Here is a 20,805-nt window from a genome sequence, read left to right as displayed (position 1 = left end):
GCCAAGTGCCAGATTCAGCGCTAACGAACCTCGTCTGCTAATCACTGTTCAGATCTTATGTTAACAGCAAACCGATATGTCTGATATAAGAAAAGAAAACCCTAATGCTGGCAATGTACCGAGGAGCACCATGGCATACGACCTGGCACCAAATGCCAACCGAAACTCAACACCGGATGCATTAAGATGGGATGAATTCATCATGTATTTTCCCATCTCCAAGCAGCGCCAGGGGCGGGTACGGACCCCGGTAGAAGATGTGGACAGTTTTATTTTGCAGTCCTAACCTTACAAGACCCCACTGTTATGATCACATCTCTCTGCGATAAATAACCTTATTGCAAAACTGTTTTAATTGACTGACAAGGGTTCGAAAAATAGACAGCGTCTCCCAGAAACAGTGTCACTCGTATCGCTAATTCCTTTTTCATATAAAAGGCTGACCTACAAGAATCAAACACAGTGACAGCCCACAGAACGGAGGGACTAAATATTCTAAATCATACACAGCATCCCTAAAGGGGTTACCCAGGACCATGTACTTATTTACTGCGGGCCTAAGAACTAACGGGCAGGTGGTGCCTGATGCTGATCTCGGCTGGCACAGACGGGGCACAGACCACTCCTGACAGTCATTCAGTGGCTTCCGCTAAAGTCGCGTGGACAGAGGATCGGCTTCTGTCCTGCTCTACTCATGAGGCGTGACTGACTACATCATAGCGACTGACTGCCGGGAACCGGGTGTCAATCAGCATAATGTTGGAAGTCATGCCACATCGAAAGAGCAGCATGGAACAAGAAGAGCTCCTCTGTTGACATGGAGCAGCTGAATCACCGGCAGGAGCGGTCTGTGACCGCGGAGCCAGCGCCGGGTGGAACAGGCAGGGAGCTGCCTCTATTAGCAACTACCAGCCTGTTTTTGTTTTAACTATGGGCCTAAAAACTAAGTCTTGGACAACTCCTTTAAAGCTCCCTGATCTTTGTCTACCATCGTAACAAAGCTCTAGGTTCTGTTAGTGACCCAATTACTAATGACCTCCATAATCCAAATCTCCCACTCTAGTCTCCAAGACTTTTCTCGTGCTGCACCACTTCCCTGTACAGTAATGTGCTACCCCAGATAATCCGGGTAATTCCCAACACCCATAAAACCTCATCTATTTAGGCAGCTCTAACCTCTCCATTTCTTCCTCGTCTACACCATTCATCACAACCTGATCCCTCTATGTAACACCATCCCCAACACTACATACACTCAGTAGCTCAGGCATATATGTAAGTAGTGCCTCCTTATTAAGATGGCTGGACCGCTGTACAAAACCATCACTTTTTACCTTTTATATTATCCTTATTACACATAGATTGTAAGCTCCTGTCAGCAGGACCCTTAAGCCCCCCATACACCTCGGGTGGATGTTTCGGCCAGCAGCTCCGTCATCTATCTCTCCCAGCGCTTACTTTGCCGAGTGCTCCTGTGTTCTCTAAGAGTCACAACCAGACATCTCTGGCAGCAACTTAACTGCGGGAGAACAAAAGGACTGGCAGCCCGAAATCAGGCATGCCAGATCATTAACCTCCGACACTCATATATCCAATGCCCCCACACACATTATACCTGTCCATCTCGTCTGCCGTTAGACTAGTGTGTTGGGTGGCTTTACTCCTACTGCTGCACATCTGACTTTGAACATGTATCCTCTTAAAATAAAAGTACTGTGAAATATGTAGGCGTTGCGATAGGCCTGCCTAAAAAGATGAGGTTTTTAGGGCACGCTCAATGTAGATGTTGGAAATCAACTGGATTGCCTGCGCTAGCACATGCGAGAGAACAGGTGCAGCACAAGAAAAGTTTTGGAGAAGGGAGTGAGAGGTTTGGATTATGGAGGATGTTAGTCTTAGGGCAGTGGGTAGGATGGTAGCCAAATATAATGGAGCTTTAAGATTAGAACATTGTGGTCTTTTTTCCAAAAACGCCAACAATCCTGTCCATGGGCTGTGTCTGATATTGCAGGTCAGCCCATTGTACTGTATATGAGAAATCTGGCTACAATACCACACCCAGTGACAAGATTTCTAGAAGAAAGCGCATGTTTTTTTCCTAACTAATAGTTATGTTACCGTGCTCATTGCAGAGGGGTGCATAAGCTTAGAGTGCCAAATAAAAATGGCCACACGGTCACCAGCAGTTCACTCTGGATGCAGATTGTGGTGGTCTTTTCTGAACATAATGAAAAATTGGGGATTTTTTCATTTTTGTTTCCGCAATATTTATTTTTTTTTAATAGCACAAAGAAAATTACTGGACGAATATACAAATTTTTTTTATAATTTCCTGCACAAAAAAACCCTCCAGAAATAAATCTCTTCATAAAATGTTATTGCATTGAATCGTCTGCTTCTGGTTTTAGGAGATTCCACGTTTTACATCTCTAGGCTAGCTACCAGGTTAAATAAAATGCTATTTACTGGCGCATCGCCTCAGTACAACTATATGCTATAGGTGGCTTGCACTATAAAAAAGCACAATGTGTATACACCTCTATAGACACCAAAGCTTTATCCACTGGCAGATGGCCAGCACGTCAGTCCCAGCCATTCCTAAATTAAAATGGAGCTATACAGCATGAATTCAGTATATATAAACAGACAATTTGGGCCTTATTTGCGGAGTCTTATCATATTACTTGGATTTTTCATTTTAACTATAGCAGAAATGCATTGTGACAGATCAAAGTGCTGGGGGGACCTTTCATCCCCCACTGGGAGGTGTAATTACCAGACCATGACTTCAATCCTCTCCTTTTATCAGCTCTGTGCACCAGGAAAAGTGATTAAATTAGCATTTCCTGCATTATCAGCGGTGGAGAAAAGTCTGATGACAGGCAAGAAATACGCTGTGTGAAAAAGCCCACATCCCCAATGATCGGGCCTGGTTGGAAAACAATAGGACCAGTGATACTTGCTAAATAGAGTCTAAGGGGGAACATTTCTCCTTCTGGAGAGTGCCAAGATGGCGTAAGGAGACTTAAGGTACCGTTAAGGTACCGTCACACTGAGCAACTTTCCAACGAGAACGACAGCGATCCGTGATGTTGCAGCGTCCTGGATAGCGATCTTGTTGTGTTTGACACGCAGCAGCGATCAGGATCCTGCTGTGACATCGCTGGTCGGAGCTAGAAGTCCAGAACTTTATTTCGTCGCTGACGTGACAGACATCAGAAGGTGAGTATGTAGTGTTTGTAAAAGTAAAAAAAAACAAAAAAAACAATGGTAACCAGGGTAAACATCAGGTTACTAAGCACGGCCCTGCGCTTAGTAACCCGATGTTTACCCTGGTTACAAGCGAACACATCGCTGGATCAGTGTCACACACACCGATCCAGCGATGTCAGCGGGTGATCCAGCGACGAAAAAGTTCTGGACTTCTAGCTCCGACCAACGATATCACAGCGGGATCCTGATCGCTGCTGCGTGTCAAACACAACGAGATCGCTATCCAGGACGCTGCAACGTCACGGATCGCTGTCGTTCTCGTTGGAAAGTTGTTTAGTGTGAAGGTACCTTTAAAGGCCATGCAATGCTAAATTGAGATCGGTGAGAACTGTACACATCACATTCACCCCCATTGTGCGCTCATCTGATGGAATGGTCACTGTACATGTCCATCTTCATTCCATAGCAGACGTTTTCTTGTCATTCTACCATTAATTCTGGAGACCGAATTTGTACAGGAATGCTAAGAAAAACAGAGCTCGGAAGATAAAAGCCAGCCTGTCTACAGCTTCAAAGCAAAGGAAAATAAACTTGCTTTGAACCATCAGGAGGATGGCCTTGACAAAGGGACATGACACCGGCCACACAGGGGCTGGTGCTGCCAGTCAACGAATCCCGACAGATTCTGAAATCCTCTACAAGACCGACTCATCTAGCTACATTATTAGTTCTATCAATGTATGAAAATGTCTAAACTAAATCTAAAGACTTAGGGGACCCCTTCCATGACACTGAGTGGGGATCCCCCACTTCTGACATTAGGTGGGGTACCAGGTTTCATTTATGCAAGAAGTTTTAGAATTAGTAAGTCAGTTTGCCTCAACTGGGTGCCACAACCACAGCCCCATGAAAAGCTCCATGCATAAGTCTGGATCTTCCCAAACTGGGGGCTACAGCTCCAGAAGCTGCTCCATTCAGATTAAAGTCACCTCGCTGATCCCGCACTGATCTTTTATGGCGCTTGCAGAGCGCCTGGTAGTCCTGTTCCTGATACACCAAAATTATAGGAAATTCCTGCTCAGTGGAATTTCAGTGGAGTCAGTAAGCCAAACCTCCGACTCCTCAATTTCCATGACACCGAGTCCACCAAAATGGGCTCCGACTCTGACTCCACGTCTCCGACTTCACAGCCCTGTCAGCCACTCACTGGCCACATTGGGACCGGCATAATGTCACAAACTGGCATTTCCTATGTGACCAGGTGAGGTCAGGAAGTAGAGATCGGTGGGGAGCAGGAGCAGAACTTGAGATGTGGGCAATTGTATCACTTCTTTGATATTTTTCAAATCACAAAAGGTTGATTTTATACATCCGACATTCACTGCCCAAATTAAACAACAATGTCCATACTGGTTGCGGGACCCCTTACCTGAGCTCAATCACTTCAGATAGGTCTATGATGCTGTTGAATTGTGGGTCAAGAGATCTGCGACCATTCTGAACATCAAAGTCTGTACTCAGACCCTGAACGTGGAATGTGTTAAACTCATCAAGGTATCCTCGTTTCAGGGGACTAGGAATCGGGATCGCTGCGAGTCCGTCTCCTGAAACCACCGACAGTAGCTGCAGCTGGTCATACATCTCCCCTAAAGTGGCCACCGCAGATGAAATCTGGTCATACACTCTGGCCATACAAATGAGCACACCACCACATAATATATATATGAACGGGCCAGGCCAGCCATAGAACAAGCTGCCGTATATTAGCACCCCGGCTATTAAGTCCATATGCCCCCCAGGTATTTAAGACCACCCCTCTTAGCTGTGGATTTTGCCGCTAGCACATTATTAATTGGAATCATCCGACCATTACAGAATATTTATACCTACAGAAAGTTTTATTTGCCTGATCTACAACAAAAATAGATATTCAGAAAGAGCTTCATGCTGGAAACCAAATTTAACACAGATTCCATTAAAAAAAAAGTCAAAAAAGGTTTTCCATTCACGTTCTCCTGTGCTGATGCTGCCATCCCCTACATCGTATACCAAATGTTTCCTTCATAAACCTCTCCCAACAGCAACTGGTTTATATTAATACTTCAGATGAGGGGGAATTACAGAAAATCCAATGTAAGTGAAAGCCTGTTATACTATTAGCATGATCATACACTCGGGCGGCAGGACTTTCCATCCCGAATGGTAATGTACTAAAGAAAGAAATGACTGTGCACAGGAACGTTCCCGGAAAATGGGAGCGCGCCGAGAGCAGACGAGGGACGGTATCTAGTTTGTCATGTAGCTGCTCTAAACAATAACCCTTCACCTCACTGCTGATCATAGGGACGAGTGGCCGCCTCTTGCCCACATATTATAAGTCACATGGATGACTGGAAGCCCCATTCCCACATACTATAAGACATCGTGATGACTGGAAGCCCCATTCCCATATACTATAAGACATAGTGATGACTGGCAGCCCCATTCCCACATACTATAAGACATAGTGATGACTGGAAGCCCCATTCCCACATACTATAAGACATAGTGATGACTGGAAGCCCCATTCCTACATACTATAAGACATAGTGATGACTGGAAGCCCCATTCCCACATACTATAAGACATCATGATGACTGGAAGCCCCATTCCCACATACTATAAGACATCGTGATGACTGGAAGCCCCATTCCCACATACTATAAGACATCATGATGACTGGCAGCCCCATTCCCACATACTATAAGACATAGTGATGACTGGAAGCCCCATTCCCACATACTATAAGACATAGTGATGACTGGAAGCCCCATTCCCACATACTATAAGACATAGTGATGACTGGAAGCCCCATTCCCACATACTATAAGACATAGTGATGACTGGCAGCCCCATTCCCACATACTATAAGACATAGTGATGACTGGAAGCCCCATTCCCACATACTATAAGACATAGTGATGACTGGCAGCCCCATTCCCACATACTATAAGACATAGTGATGACTGGCAGCCCCATTCCCACATACTATAAGACATAGTGATGACTGGCAGCCCCATTCCCACATACTGTAAGACATAGTGATGACTGGAAGCCCCATTCCCACATACTATAAGACATAGTGATGACTGGAAGCCCCATTCCCACATACTATAAGACATAGTGATGACTGGCAGCCCCATTCCCACATACTATAAGACATAGTGATGACTGGCAGCCCCATTCCCACATACTATAAGACATAGTGATGACTGGCAGCCCCATTCCCACATACTATCTATATATATAATTGTCTAAGGGTTTTTCCATCTGTCTGTCTGTCTGTCTGTCCTGGAAATCCCGCGTCTCTGATTGGTCGAGGCTGCCAGGCCTCGACCAATCAGCGACGGGCACAGCATGGCGATGATGATGTCATAAAGGTTGCCTCGACCAATCAGCGACGGGCACAGTCTGCCGCGAATTCGCCTCGACCAATCAGCGACGGGCACAGTATCAACGTAGATGTCATAATGGTTGCCATGGCGGCGATGATGTCATAAAGGTTGCCTCGACCAATCAGCGACGGGCAAAGTCTGCCGCGAATTCTGGAATCATCATTGTCCATATACTACGGGGACATGCATATTCTAGAATACCCGATGCGTTAGAATCGGGCCACAATCTAGTAAGACATAGTGATGACTGGAAGCCCCATTCCCACATACTATAAGACATAGTGATGACTGGAAGCCCCATTCCCACATACTATAAGACATAGTGATGACTGGAAGCCCCATTCCCACATACTATAAGACATAGTGATGACTGGCAGCCCCATTCCCACATACTATAAGACATAGTGATGACTGGAAGCCCCATTCCCACATACTATAAGACATAGTGATGACTGGCAGCCCCATTCCCACATACTATAAGACATAGTGATGACTGGCAGCCCCATTCCCACATACTGTAAGACATAGTGATGACTGGAAGCCCCATTCCCACATATTATAAGACATAGTGATGACTGGCAGCCCCATTCCCACATACTGTAAGACATAGTGATGACTGGAAGCCCCATTCCCACATACTATAAGACATAGTGATGACTGGAAGCCCCATTCCCACATACTATAAGACATCGTGATGACTGGAAGCCCCATTCCCACATACTATAAGACATCGCGATGACTGGCAGCCCCATTCCCACATACTATAAGACATCGTGATGACTGGAAGCCCCATTCCCACATACTATAAGACATAGTGATGACTGGAAGCCTCATTCCTACATACTATAAGACATAGTGATGACTGGCAGCCCCATTCCCACATACTATAAGACATAGTGATGACTGGAAGCCCCATTCCCACATACTATAAGACATAGTGATGACTGGCAGCCCCATTCCCACATACTATAAGACATAGTGATGACTGGAAGCCCCATTCCCACATACTGTAAGACATAGTGATGACTGGCAGCCCCATTCCCACATACTATAAGACATAGTGATGACTGGAAGCCCCATTCCCACATACTATAAGACATAGTGATGACTGGAAGCCCCATTCCCACATACTGTAAGACATAGTGATGACTGGAAGCCCCATTCCCACATACTGTAAGACATAGTGATGACTGGAAGCCCCATTCCCACATACTATAAGACATAGTGATGACTGGAAGCCCCATTCCCACATACTGTAAGACATAGTGATGACTGGAAGCCCCATTCCCACATACTGTAAGACATAGTGATGACTGGAAGCCCCATTCCAACATACTGTAAGACATAGTGATGACTGGCAGCCCCATTCCCACATACTATAAGACATAGTGATGACTGGCAGCCCCATTCCCACATACTATAAGACATAGTGATGACTGGAAGCCCCATTCCCACATACTGTAAGACATCATGATGACTGGCAGCCCCATTCCCACATACTATAAGACATAGTGATGACTGGAAGCCCCATTCCCACATACTATAAGACATAGTGATGACTGGAAGCCCCATTCCCACATACTATAAGACATCATGATGACTGGCAGCCCCATTCCCACATACTATAAGACATAGTGATGACTGGAAGCCCCATTCCCACATACTATAAGACATCATGATGACTGGCAGCCCCATTCCCACATACTATAAGACATAGTGATGACTGGAAGCCCCATTCCCACATACTATAAGACATAGTGATGACTGGAAGCCCCATTCCCACATACTGTAAGACATTGTGATGACTGGCAGCCCCATTCCCACATACTGTAAGACATAGTGATGACTGGCAGCCTCATTCCCACATACTATAAGACATCGTGATGACTGGCAGCCCCATTCCCACATATTATAAGACATAGTGATGACTGGAAGCCCCATTCCCACATACTGTAAGACATCATGATGACTGGAAGCCTCATTCCTACATACTATAAGACATAGTGATGACTGGAAGCCCCATTCCCACATACTATAAGACATAGTGATGACTGGAAGCCCCATTCCCACATACTATAAGACATCATGATGACTGGCAGCCCCATTCCCACATACTATAAGACATAGTGATGACTGGAAGCCCCATTCCCACATACTGTAAGACATTGTGATGACTGGCAGCCCCATTCCCACATACTATAAGACATCGTGATGACTGGCAGCCCCATTCCCACATATTATAAGACATAGTGATGACTGGAAGCCCCATTCCCACATACTGTAAGACATCATGATGACTGGAAGCCTCATTCCTACATACTATAAGACATAGTGATGACTGGAAGCCCCATTCCCACATACTATAAGACATAGTGATGACTGGAAGCCCCATTCCCACATACTATAAGACATCATGATGACTGGCAGCCCCATTCCCACATACTATAAGACATAGTGATGACTGGAAGCCCCATTCCCACATATTATAAGACATAGTGATGACTGGAAGCCCCATTCCCACATACTATAAGACATAGTGATGACTGGAAGCCCCATTCCCACATACTATAAGACATCATGATGACTGGCAGCCCCATTCCCACATACTATAAGACATAGTGATGACTGGAAGCCCCATTCCCACATATTATAAGACATAGTGATGACTGGCAGCCCCATTCCCACATACTATAAGACATAGTGATGACTGGAAGCCCCATTCCCACATATTATAAGACATAGTGATGACTGGAAGCCCCATTCCCACATACTATAAGACATAGTGATGACTGGAAGCCCCATTCCCACATACTGTAAGACATAGTGATGACTGGAAGCCCCATTCCCACATACTATAAGACATAGTGATGACTGGAAGCCCCATTCCCACATACTGTAAGACATCATGATGACTGGAAGCCCCATTCCCACATACTGTAAGACATAGTGATGACTGGAAGCCCCATTCCCACATACTATAAGACATCGTGATGACTGGAAGCCCCATTCCTACATACTATAAGACGTAGTGATGACTGGAAGCCCCATTCCCACATACTATAAGACATAGTGATGACTGGCAGCCCCATTCCCACATACTATAAGACATAGTGATGACTGGAAGCCCCATTCCTACATACTATAAGACATCGTGATGACTGGAAGCCCCATTCCCACATACTATAAGACATAGTGATGACTGGCAGCCCCATTCCCACATACTATAAGACATTGTGATGACTGGAAGCCCCATTCCTACATACTATAAGACGTAGTGATGACTGGAAGCCCCATTCCCACATACTATAAGACATAGTGATGACTGGCAGCCCCATTCCCACATACTATAAGACATAGTGATGACTGGAAGCCCCATTCCTACATACTATAAGACATCGTGATGACTGGAAGCCCCTTTCCCACATATTATAAGCCATAAGGACGACTGGCAGCCCCATTTCCACATACTATCAGTCATAAGGACGACTGGCCGCCCCTTTCCCACTTACTGTAACTGCACAGAAACCACCTATCTATAGGCACATGGACCTAGCTATTGAGGTCGCCGCTATGGTGGCCCCCTTATGATGGCGACTGATGCCTCCTAGCTCCTTCTTAGAAATCCCTCAGCTTTTCTATCCATAGCATCTCGGAGACATGACGAATCTTCAAAGGGAATTGAAGTTTTCTTTGCCACTCTGGCCATAGGAATATAAATTTTTGGAACATCTTCCCAAACCTTGACTTCCTCCGGATCAAAGGAGAGACAAGCCTTAAAATCCCTGGGAATAACGAGCTTCTTCTCTGTATCTTCCCATTACTCCAAAATCATAGCTTTTATGTATTCGATCACTGGGAACACTATTCCTCCGAGTCCTCAGTTCTCCGAACATCTCGTCCTGTACTGAGGGAGCCAGCTGAGTATCTTCAATCCTCATGGTACTCCATACTGCTAGTAACAAATAGTCAGTATTTTCAGATGAGAAATAGTACTTCTTTCTCTCTTCTGATGGGATCTGGGGAGTTCTTTACTCACTTTCTAGGTCCTGATAAGAGTAAGGCTACTTTCACACTAGCGTCGTGCACTGCACGTCGCTTTGGAGAAAAAACGCATCCTGCAAAAGTGCTTGCAGGATGCATTTTTTCTCCACAGACTTTTATTAACAACGCAGTGCGACGCATTGCCACACGTCGCAACCGTCGTGCGACGGTTGCGTCGGACAGTCTCCACCAAAACACGTTGCTTGTAACGTTTTTTGGTGCGTCGTTCCCGTCTTTTCCGACCGCGCATGCGGCGTCCAAGTCCATTTTATTTGTTCTCCTCATTTTGTTTCTTTTTTTTTTATGTCTGTAATTGTTTGCTTCGTTTTAGTTTTTCAAATGTTTCTGGCCAATTTATCACTTGCAACTTTATTTATTTGGTAGAAATATATTCCAGCGCCAGCTGGAGTGGTTTCATGTACGCAAGATATTTTGTCACACATTTTGAGCCATTTTAGAGGGACATGTGACTTTTTGGACAAAAAAAAAGTCACGAAACAGGTTAAAAGACAAAAATAAAGAATATTTTTGATTTTGCGTTTGCGTAAAAGTCATGAACTGAGTGCACCATTTTGAAGGATTTGACACAAAAAAAATTCAATGAATACCAAAAGATAAAAAAAACAGAAAACTAACTTAAAAAATATCGCAAGTGATGAATCAGGATATTAGTTAATAGCCCAAAACTAAGTAAACCTGAATCAGGTTACTATCGCTATATTTCTTAAATCTGAGGATCCTTAAAATTGTTTCCCTCTCTGGTGGTCTTTGTCCGCACCTTGGCTCCATTTGGCACCTGTACCTCCTCCGTTATGTCCTGTGGACGTACAAGTGAGGACTTTCTATCGTCTTCACACCACAAGGTGATAGTGCCTCTCGCTGGCCATTTGATGCATCGCTACACAGTATTCTGGATGTTGGAGGAAGAAGCAAGCTTACTTACCCGGGACCCATTTCACTTCCATTTCTATATCCTTTTCCTGCTGTTTCTTCTCTTTTTCCTGGATACCTTTCAGCAGCTCCCTGTAGCGCTGAATTTGCTCATCATCGTCTTTCGGACCTTTTTTAGATTTTGCATCTTCAGGCTTTGCAGACACTTCAGTTTCTAAAATGAACAAAAAAACCTGAAACATTAAAATTTCCAATTAAAATGTTTCACGGAAGGTACCGTATACTCCAGCCCATTGGAGATTTACACAGAGAAAGTCATAACCAAGGATTCCTGAAGTCAGGGTAGAAATCATGTTGGATTCTTTTTAGAATTGCAGCTCCCATGTGGCACCGAGACCTTGTAGGCGGCAAACTGCTGACGACCCCAAGGGTGCTGTGGCCGCACTTTGCGTCTGGCTGCGCGGGTAAAGCTCCACCAACGGGTGCACAATTGTGAAACACAAACGCGCTGACACTGGCATGTGTCGCCAGCCCTACAGCGTAGCTGTACTCTTGCTCCCTAACCGATGTTTATTATCCATCTACAGGAAAATGGACACGTTTCTGATCCCTGGAGGTCCCATTGATCACTAGTGTTCCACAGGGGGGAGGATCTGGAACAGAATAGCAGTAAAGCATGCTCCGTGTTCCTGCATTCAATGTGTATGGGGATGATGGGAACCTATGAGCAGTATTCGACCGTCAGTCCATATTGGAGCAAAAAGAGGTTTGGGACCGCCGTAGGGGATCGAACATTTATCCTATCTGCAGGAGAGGTGAAAACTATGATGTGAAGAAAGACTTTTCAAAACAGAAGTGTCACATCTTAGGTTTAAGCTATTTCTCCCATTGGAACCTCTTTGCATGTCGCCCTGCTAATTTCAGAACCAAGAAGAAAACAAAAGGAGCAAATACCTTGTAGTAGGGAAATAGAAGTAGTACAAGTACATAACATGGGGTACTCAGTTATCACCATTTTGATCAAAACAGCGTAAAAGCCATCCCACCACCACAAGGTGTACCCAGAAAGCCTTACTATTAGTGATGAGCGAGCGTGCCCACACAAGGGGTTATCCGAGCACACTCGTCTGCTAATAGAGTATCTTCGTCATGCTCCATTACTAACTATGCTGCATGTGTTGTGGCTGTCAAACAACCGCGGCGACTCGAACACAGTATTCGAGGACGCCAAAGATACTCTATTAGCACACAAGCGGGTTCAAGATAGCACATTATGCGAGCACGCTCGCTCATCACTACTTACTATGTGTCAACCGACCTCAATGTGAATAAGGGCAGAGCAGGACGGGAGCCCGACTAGTTCTGACACCTGTCCATGGTTTTGTTTTAGTTTTTTCTACTTTGTACTACCAGGGGCAAGACCCCCTTTCTGAGCTAGGCATGTCATCTATATAGCTTTCCATGGACAGGTGTCTGAACTTGTCAGGCTTCTGTCCTGCTCTGCCCTTATTCACACTGAGGTCGGTTGACAAAGACAAGACTGTCCCGACTGGGTACACCTGGGAACACCTTGCTATACGCTGTTTTGATCAAAAGAGTGATAACTAAGTACCCTGTGTTATTTACATGCGCCATAACTATTTACTTGTACAGTGGGTGCAGAAAGTATTCAGACCCCTTCACATTTTTCACTCTTTGTTTCATTGCAGCCATTTGGTAAATTTAAAAAAGTTCATTTATTTCTCATTAATTTTCACTCTCCACACCATTTTGACTGAAAAAAACAGAAATGTAGACATTTTTACAAATTTATTAAAAAAGAAAAACTGAAATATCACATGGTCCTAAGTATGCAGACCCTTTGCTCAGACACTCATATTTAAATCACATGCTGTCCATTTCCTTGTGATCCTCCTTGAGATGGTTCTACTCCTTCATTGGAGTAGAGCTGTGTTTAATTAAACTGATAGGACTTGATTAGGAAAGGCACACACCTGTCTATATAAGACCTCACAGTGCATGTCAGACCAGATGAGTATCATGAGGTCAGAGGAACTGGCCAAGGAGCTCAGAGACAGAATTATCTGGCCAAGGTTACTACAGAATTTCTGCAGCACTCAAGGTTCCTAACAGCACAGTGGCCTCCATAATCCTTAAATGGAAGAAGTTTGGGACCACGAGAAGTCTTCCTAGATCTGACCGTCCAGCCAAACTGAGCAATCGTGGGAGGAGAGCCTTGGTGAGAGAGGTAAAGAAGAACTCCAAGATCACTGTGGTTGTGCTCCAGAGATGTAGTAGGGAGATAGAAGAAAGTTCCACAAAGTCAACTATCACTGTAGTTCTCTAGCAGTTGGGCCTTTATGGCAGAGTGGCCCGATGGAAGCCTCTCCTCAGTGCAAGACATATGAAAGCCGGCATAGTTTGCTAAAAAACACATGAAGGACTCCCAGACTATGAGAAATAAGATTCTCTGGTCTGATGAGACGAAGACAGACCTTTTTGGTGATAATTCTAAGCCGTTTGTGTGGAGAAAACCAGGCACTGCTCATCACCTGCCCAATACAATCCCAACAGTGAAACATGGTGGTGGCAGCATCATGCTATGAGGGTGTTTTTCAGCTGCAGGGACAGGACGACTGGTTGTCATTGAAGGAAACATGAATGTGGCCAAGTTCAGAGATATCCTGGATGAAAACCTCTTCCAGAGTGCTCTGGGCCTCAGACTTGGTCGAAGGTTCACCTTCCAACAAGACAATGACCCTAAGCACACAGCTAAAATAGCAAAGGAGTGGCTTCAGAACAACTCTGTGACCATTCTTGACTGGACCAGCCAGGGCCCTGACCTAAACCCAATTGAGCATCTCTGGAGAGACCTGAAAATGGCTGTCCACCAATGTTCACCATCCAACCTGACGGAACTGGAGAGGATCTGCAAGGATGAATGGCAGAGGATCCCAAAATCCAGGTGTGAAAAACTTGTTGCATCATTACCAAGAAGACTCATAGTTGTACTAGCTCAAAAGGGTGCTTCTACTCAATACTAAAAAAAGGGTCTGAATACTTATGACCATGTGATATTTCATTTTTTCTTTTTTAATAAAATTGCAAAAATTACTACATTTCAGTTTTTTTCAGTCAAGATGGGGTGAATTGTACATTAATGAGGAAAAAATGAACTTTTTTTGAATTTACCAAATGGCTGCAATGAAACAAAACAAAGAGTGAAAAATTTAAAGGGGTCTGAGTACTTTCCGCACCCACTGTACCTTTACTATTTACTTACTATTAGGTATATGCTCACTTTGCCTTCCTCTTGGTTTTGTCTGTGAAATGTCCACAGTGTGAACTTGCTCTTACACTTTGCACGTGTTCACACTCATGCTCTGGCTCATTTCTTTGATATTAATTTCAGAACCTAACTGTGCATTTGTAAGGAGTGTAAAGACTCACACATGGAGCAGGAAAGAGCGGGCATTTATATAGAGCCTCTGTTGGGCCCCTTAGGTAAGGATTATGATGACGCAGGTCATAATATTTCTTTCTGTGGATTCCAAGTACCGTATATACTCGAGTATAAGCCGAGATTTGCAGCCCAAATTTTTGGGCTGAAAGTGCCCCTCTCGGCTTATACTCAAGTCACGGTCGGAGGCAGGGTCAGCGGGTGAGGGGGAGAGAGGTCTGTCATATACTCACCTAGTCCTGGCGCTCCCCCTGCCCGTCACACTGTCTTTGGGTGCCGCAGCTCTTCCCCTGTTCAGCGGTCACGTGGGACCGCTCATTAAAGTTATAATAATAATAATCTTTATTTTTATATAGCGCTAACATATTCCGCAGCGCTTTACAGTTTGCACACATTATCTCGCTGTCCCTGTTGGGGCTCACAATCTGATTTCCCTAGCAGTATGTCTTTGGATTGTGGGAGGAAACCGGAGTGCCCGGAGGAAACCCACGCAAACACGGAGAGAACATACAAACTCTTTGCAGATGTTGTCCTTAGTGGGGCTTGAACCCAGGACTCCAGCGCTGCAAGGCTGCTGTGCTATCCACTGCGCCACGTGCTGCCCTATAAGTTATGAATATGGACTCCACTCCAATAGGGGTGGAGCCACATATTCATTTCTCTAATGAGCGGTGCCAGTGACCGCTGACAGAGGAAGAGCTGCAGCACCCGAAGACAGTGTGACAGGCAGGGGGAGCGCCAGGAGCGCCGGGACTAGGTGAGTATTTTATATTCACCTGTCCACGTTCCACCCGCCGGGCACCGCTCTGTCTTCGCGTCCTCTTGCTCTGACTGTTCAGGTCAGGGGGCGCGATGACGTACTAGTGTGCGCGCCGCCCTCTGCCTGAACAGTCAGTGCGGAGAGACACCGAGACGGGACGCTGAGGAGCTGCAAGCAAGAGAGGTGAGTGTGATTTTTTTCTTATTGCAGCAGCAGCGTTATATATGGCACAGCTTTAAATGGAGCATCTATGGGGCCATAATGAACGGTGCAGAGCATTCTATATGGCACAGCTATATATGGAGCATCTATGGGGCAATAATCAACGGTATGGAGCATTATATGTGGCACAGCTTTATATGGAACCTCCTTTGGGGCAATAATGAACGGTATGGAGCATCTATTTTTATTTTTGAAATTCACCGGTAGCTGCTGTATTTCCCACCCTAGGCTTATACTCGAGTCAATAAGCTTTCCAAGTTTTTTGTGGCAAAATTAGGGGGGTCAGCTTATACTCGGGTCGGCTTATACTCGAGTATATACGGTAAATAAAACCCCTGTGTATGTGACGTGAGGTACACAGAGGTCCAGTAGAGACCTCATGGATCTGTAAGAGTCATTAGATTTTCTTGCAGTATATGTACCTTGTGCAATCTCCTCCTCCTCCTCCTCTTCTTCACTAGAGGATGCTAAGTACGCCTGATAATCCATGTCTAGGATTTCACTTTTTTTAAAAGGTTTATTTAAAGCGGTGATTCGATCCTGATCAGTTTCATCCCACGTTAGCTCCACCTAAAAATAAATTAAAAGTTTTTTAGACAGATGTGTAGGATGGGCAATTCTCTATTTATCACATTAAATAGTGAAATAAAAAGCTATTTCACCTAACTAGGCTATTGGCTGTGTTACTGACCCAAGAGACTACAACTTACATGGACACTGTCATTTTACCAAACTTTACATGAATCAAAAGAGCAATTGAATATAAGATTTGTAATATATCCTATTAGAGAAATCTTCTTTCTCCACTTATCAGACACTTATTCCCTGACATCCTGAACTCTTAATTGACTTCATTCAATCTCAAATACATCTTCCTTAAAACTACATGGATCGCCTCGACCAGCCTACTGAAGTTTATGGAGACAGGAAAATGAAAAGGAATGATACTATTAAGCAACAACATGTGTTTGCTTGTCAGATTATATCTTACCCAGTTGCTGGATTCACAGCTACAATGCTCAATAGTGTTGTATAATAAGTCTGAACAAGTGATAACATAGACAGGAGAGTAGGAATCCCTCAAGTCTGTGTGTGCTGTGTATGAGACATTTCATCGCAGCTAGTCTTCACACACTAGCTCAGAGACAATTGAAAACTAACAACTGAGTATCTAGCAGGAAAACTGGTAAAAAAAAAGCATAATAATATAATGGTCTGAAAAAGTGTTAATGTTGCATGAAATCACAGGTGTGACTTAAAGATTATTTTACGTGTGTATACCAAAAAGCTATGACTATGCACACACGTGTATATATAAAGTATATATAAATACATATGTCACCCCTTCAGGTTAATGCAAGTTTGAACAGCAAAACCCCGACGCACCTTAGACGTTACAACACCTGCAGTTGTGAAATATTTGGGTTTATAAGCAGAGAGGTCCACGTCCACAGCAGAGTCTTTAGGCTCATCATTAAACTGTGCATCATCGGGAATAAACCTGGAAAAAGGAAACGACGAGAGCCCAATGAAAAAACAACTTGATGTCCATATTTCTGGGTTACTCACTGACAATTTAATTAAAGCACGGGGGGTGCTGAAAAGACAAATTAACTAAAGGGAAATTGGTCCACATTGAGCCGTGAATGAATACTGAAAGACTTCAGCTCCTAAAGGGTACCTATCATTTTAATATATCCAAGACATGAAAAAGACCTTTTGATAATACTCATCTACGGGGTGGTTGGGTCCAGTGCCTCCCTTCGTGCGGATGACGCGCCCCTACGCCCTGACTAGCGCAGTGTAAAGTACTGCAGTGCGCATGCGCCGGGGCTCTTTGGCCTTTGCCTGCACATGTGGACTGCAGTACTTTGCTCTGCCCTGCACAGGACAGATAGAAGTACGCCTGAGGAGGATGGCGATGCCGGGAGACGTTGTGTGGATAACGTAGGACTTGTCATCCACACAAAGCAAGAAGAAGGAGGCGCCGGACCAAGACCAGTGACGTCCATGGGACCCGACCGCCACATAGGTATTATAAAAGGCTTTTTTCTTTTGTTGCAGGCCAGATATACAGCATATTAGAATACTGCATATCATGGCTGAAAAGTACTGGTCTTATCTCATATGGGACAAACCTGGTTCCCTTTAACCATCCACCCCTGCAATTCTCAGAGTGGCCGGTTACTCCGATTAAGAGCTAGTCCCACTTTTACCGGCCCCTACGCTTGTCCTGCGCAGCAGAGGCAGAGCTGCTTCCGCTATCAGCCCGAGAGGGCGCTCAGTTCGGGTCAGTGGAGCGACTATGACGCTTGTCCAAACTGTCCATCTACAGGAATGCACCACATCTGACAACGCTGGAAGCTACGAGCCGTGCACTCCTGATGAAAGGAAGCTCAGACATTCCCTTTAAGAGCGAAAAACATAGTTGGCAGAATACATACATCAACATATGAGCGCTGGACCACCATTCTGCTCAGCTTTCCTCAGAGAACGGAGGAAGCGGTGGATTCAGAGAAAAGTATATAGACCACCTACAGCAAGGAGAGGTGACCAGAAACGGAGTGGCACAGCGCTCAGCTTCGCTTCCGTTCCCTCTGTCTGGACTTTCTTTAAATCCATGTAGTCTTTGCTCATTGAAGAGCCAAGAAGGGCCAACAGACACAAAGGGGTGCAGTGCTCAGTAGGGGTCTCGGCACCTGGATGCTCACTGATCTGACATAGCAAAACACCACATAACTACATTTTACCTCAGATCCACAAACGAACAGCTTCTTTCAAACTCCAGTCCGTCACATTCCTCGTAGATTTTATTGGCGGTCTCGGGGGTGTCGCACTCTACCACCCCGTAATAATATTTCAGGCGTTTAAACTGGTATTCACGTAACTTCTCCTTGAAGAGTCTGAGGGCAAGAAGTAGAAATGTCACAGAAATTTTCAGCCTCAGTTACGGCATCCGCCTTCCATCATTATACACACAGTTATGGCCTTAATACGCCTCTTAGTACGAATCAAGAAAATGTTGTAATTTCATTAATTGAAGGGGTTGTCCACTACTTGGTCAACCACACCTCAATCCCTTCTTTGCCCCCAGTAAAATAATAACACCAATACTCACCACCGGTGTCGGTCTGGCAGCGTCAACACTGATTCTCCCGGGGATCATGTGACATTATGTCACACAATGCCTGAGGCCAAAATCCTTTGGATAGATCACATGCATCTGGAGGAAGTCGGACCTGCTGCCCTCTCACTTCCTCCGGATGTAGGCGATACGTCCTAAGGTGGGGAGAATAAAGCGGTTGCTGATTGGCCACAGGGATCGCATGACATAATTATGTCAAGTGATCCGCAGGAGAGTCAGTGCTGACACCGCTGGAACGGCACCGAAACTGGACGAGAGTATAGGTGTTATTATTTTATTTCAGTACGCTTGTTCATTAAAACAATGGTCAAGATTGTGCTGTGCAACGTCATCTCAGGATCCTGCACAGAAGTTAATAATAGCTACAAAAATAACACAGCACATAGGCAGGTATCCATGGGCGAGATCAGGGGCGGACGTACCAGTGGTGTAACCTGTGCGGCGACGTGTGAATGAGGCCTTAATCATCACTGACTTTACCAACTAAAGTGCAAAATAAAGTGTCACGTTCTATATTTCAGCTTTGTGGAGAATGAAGTTTTCATTTATATTACAGGAAAAAAAAGTTTTTTTGGACACTTACAATTTTTCTTCTGATACATCTTCAGAAACGTTCTTTAGTTCTGTCGGTCCGTGAAGTCCTTCCTCCTTTAATCTTTCTTTTCCAAATTCTGATGGGTAAATCTGTGGGATTCGTATAGAGGATATAAACGTCAGCGAGTAAAGCATGGATACATACTGTAGTGTATGTATCGCTGGCACGTACGGTGGAAAAAAGTGCTGGAAAGTAAGACAACTAGAAATGAAATAGAAGTGTTATTAGTTTATTTTTATCAATTAGCAAAATGAAAGTGAATGAACAAATTAGAAATCTAAATCAATCAATATGTGGTGTTATCGCCCTTTTCCTTAAAAATAGGATTGATTCTTCTAGGTACACTTGTGCAAAGTCAGGGATTTGGAAGATTATAATGAGGTGTAGGAGAAACTAATTATACCAAGCAGGTGCTAATGATCATCACGTTCATATGTAGATTGAAACACAGTCATTAAAGGGAACCTGTCACCTGAATTTGGCGGGACCAGTTTTGGGTCATATGGGCAGGGTTTTTGGGTGTTTGATTCACCCTTTCCTTACCCGCTGGCTGCATGCTGGCCTCAATATTGGATTGAAGTTCATTCTCTGTCCTCCGGAGCAATATTGCCTTGTGCAGGCGTGTACTCTGGAGGACAGAGAATGAACTTCAATCCAATATTGAGGCCAGCATGCAGCCAGCGAGTAAGGAAAGGGTGAATCAAACACCCGAAAACCCCGCCCATATGACCCAAAACTGGTCCCGCCAAATTCAGGTGACAGGTTCCCTTTAAAGGAAACAGAAACAGCTGTGTAGGAGACGGATTTTTGTTGTTTTCCCTCTGCCTTCCTTTCTCCTCAGGTCGGTGGGAGATTATTCTCATTTTATTTATTTTTCTCCTTAGTTCTCCCGATTTTCCTTCAGTGCGCATGCTTTAAGTTTCCCCACCCTGGGTCCTCGTATTCCACTGCACACTTTCCCTCTCCTGCTTAGCTGTGCACAGCGGCCTCCCCTCTGGTTCCTCAGGAGGGAATCTGTCACCACATTTGACCCCTCTAAACGAT

At 44.7% G+C, this 20,805-nt stretch overlaps 1 protein-coding gene across 1 annotated transcript in view; it reads right to left on the bottom strand.

The window, feature by feature from the left end:
- The window catches only part of ESF1 (ESF1 nucleolar pre-rRNA processing protein), a 48,742-nt gene that overhangs the window by 16,542 nt on the left and 11,395 nt on the right, over positions 1-20,805 (bottom strand). The window contains exons 5-9 of the mRNA XM_077282565.1: positions 19,750-19,850; positions 18,772-18,924; positions 17,408-17,522; positions 16,444-16,591; positions 11,632-11,793 (exon numbers count right to left, since the gene is read on the bottom strand). Coding sequence (XP_077138680.1) covers positions 11,632-11,793; positions 16,444-16,591; positions 17,408-17,522; positions 18,772-18,924; positions 19,750-19,850 — 679 coding nt within the window. The remainder of the gene's footprint in view (positions 1-11,631; positions 11,794-16,443; positions 16,592-17,407; positions 17,523-18,771; positions 18,925-19,749; positions 19,851-20,805) is intronic.

This window comes from Ranitomeya variabilis, chromosome 2 (genome assembly GCF_051348905.1).
Source record: "Ranitomeya variabilis isolate aRanVar5 chromosome 2, aRanVar5.hap1, whole genome shotgun sequence".
Lineage (NCBI taxonomy): Eukaryota > Metazoa > Chordata > Amphibia > Anura > Dendrobatidae > Ranitomeya > Ranitomeya variabilis.
Note: the sequence above shows the minus strand (reverse complement) of the source record. Positions and strands in the feature narration are given on the sequence as shown.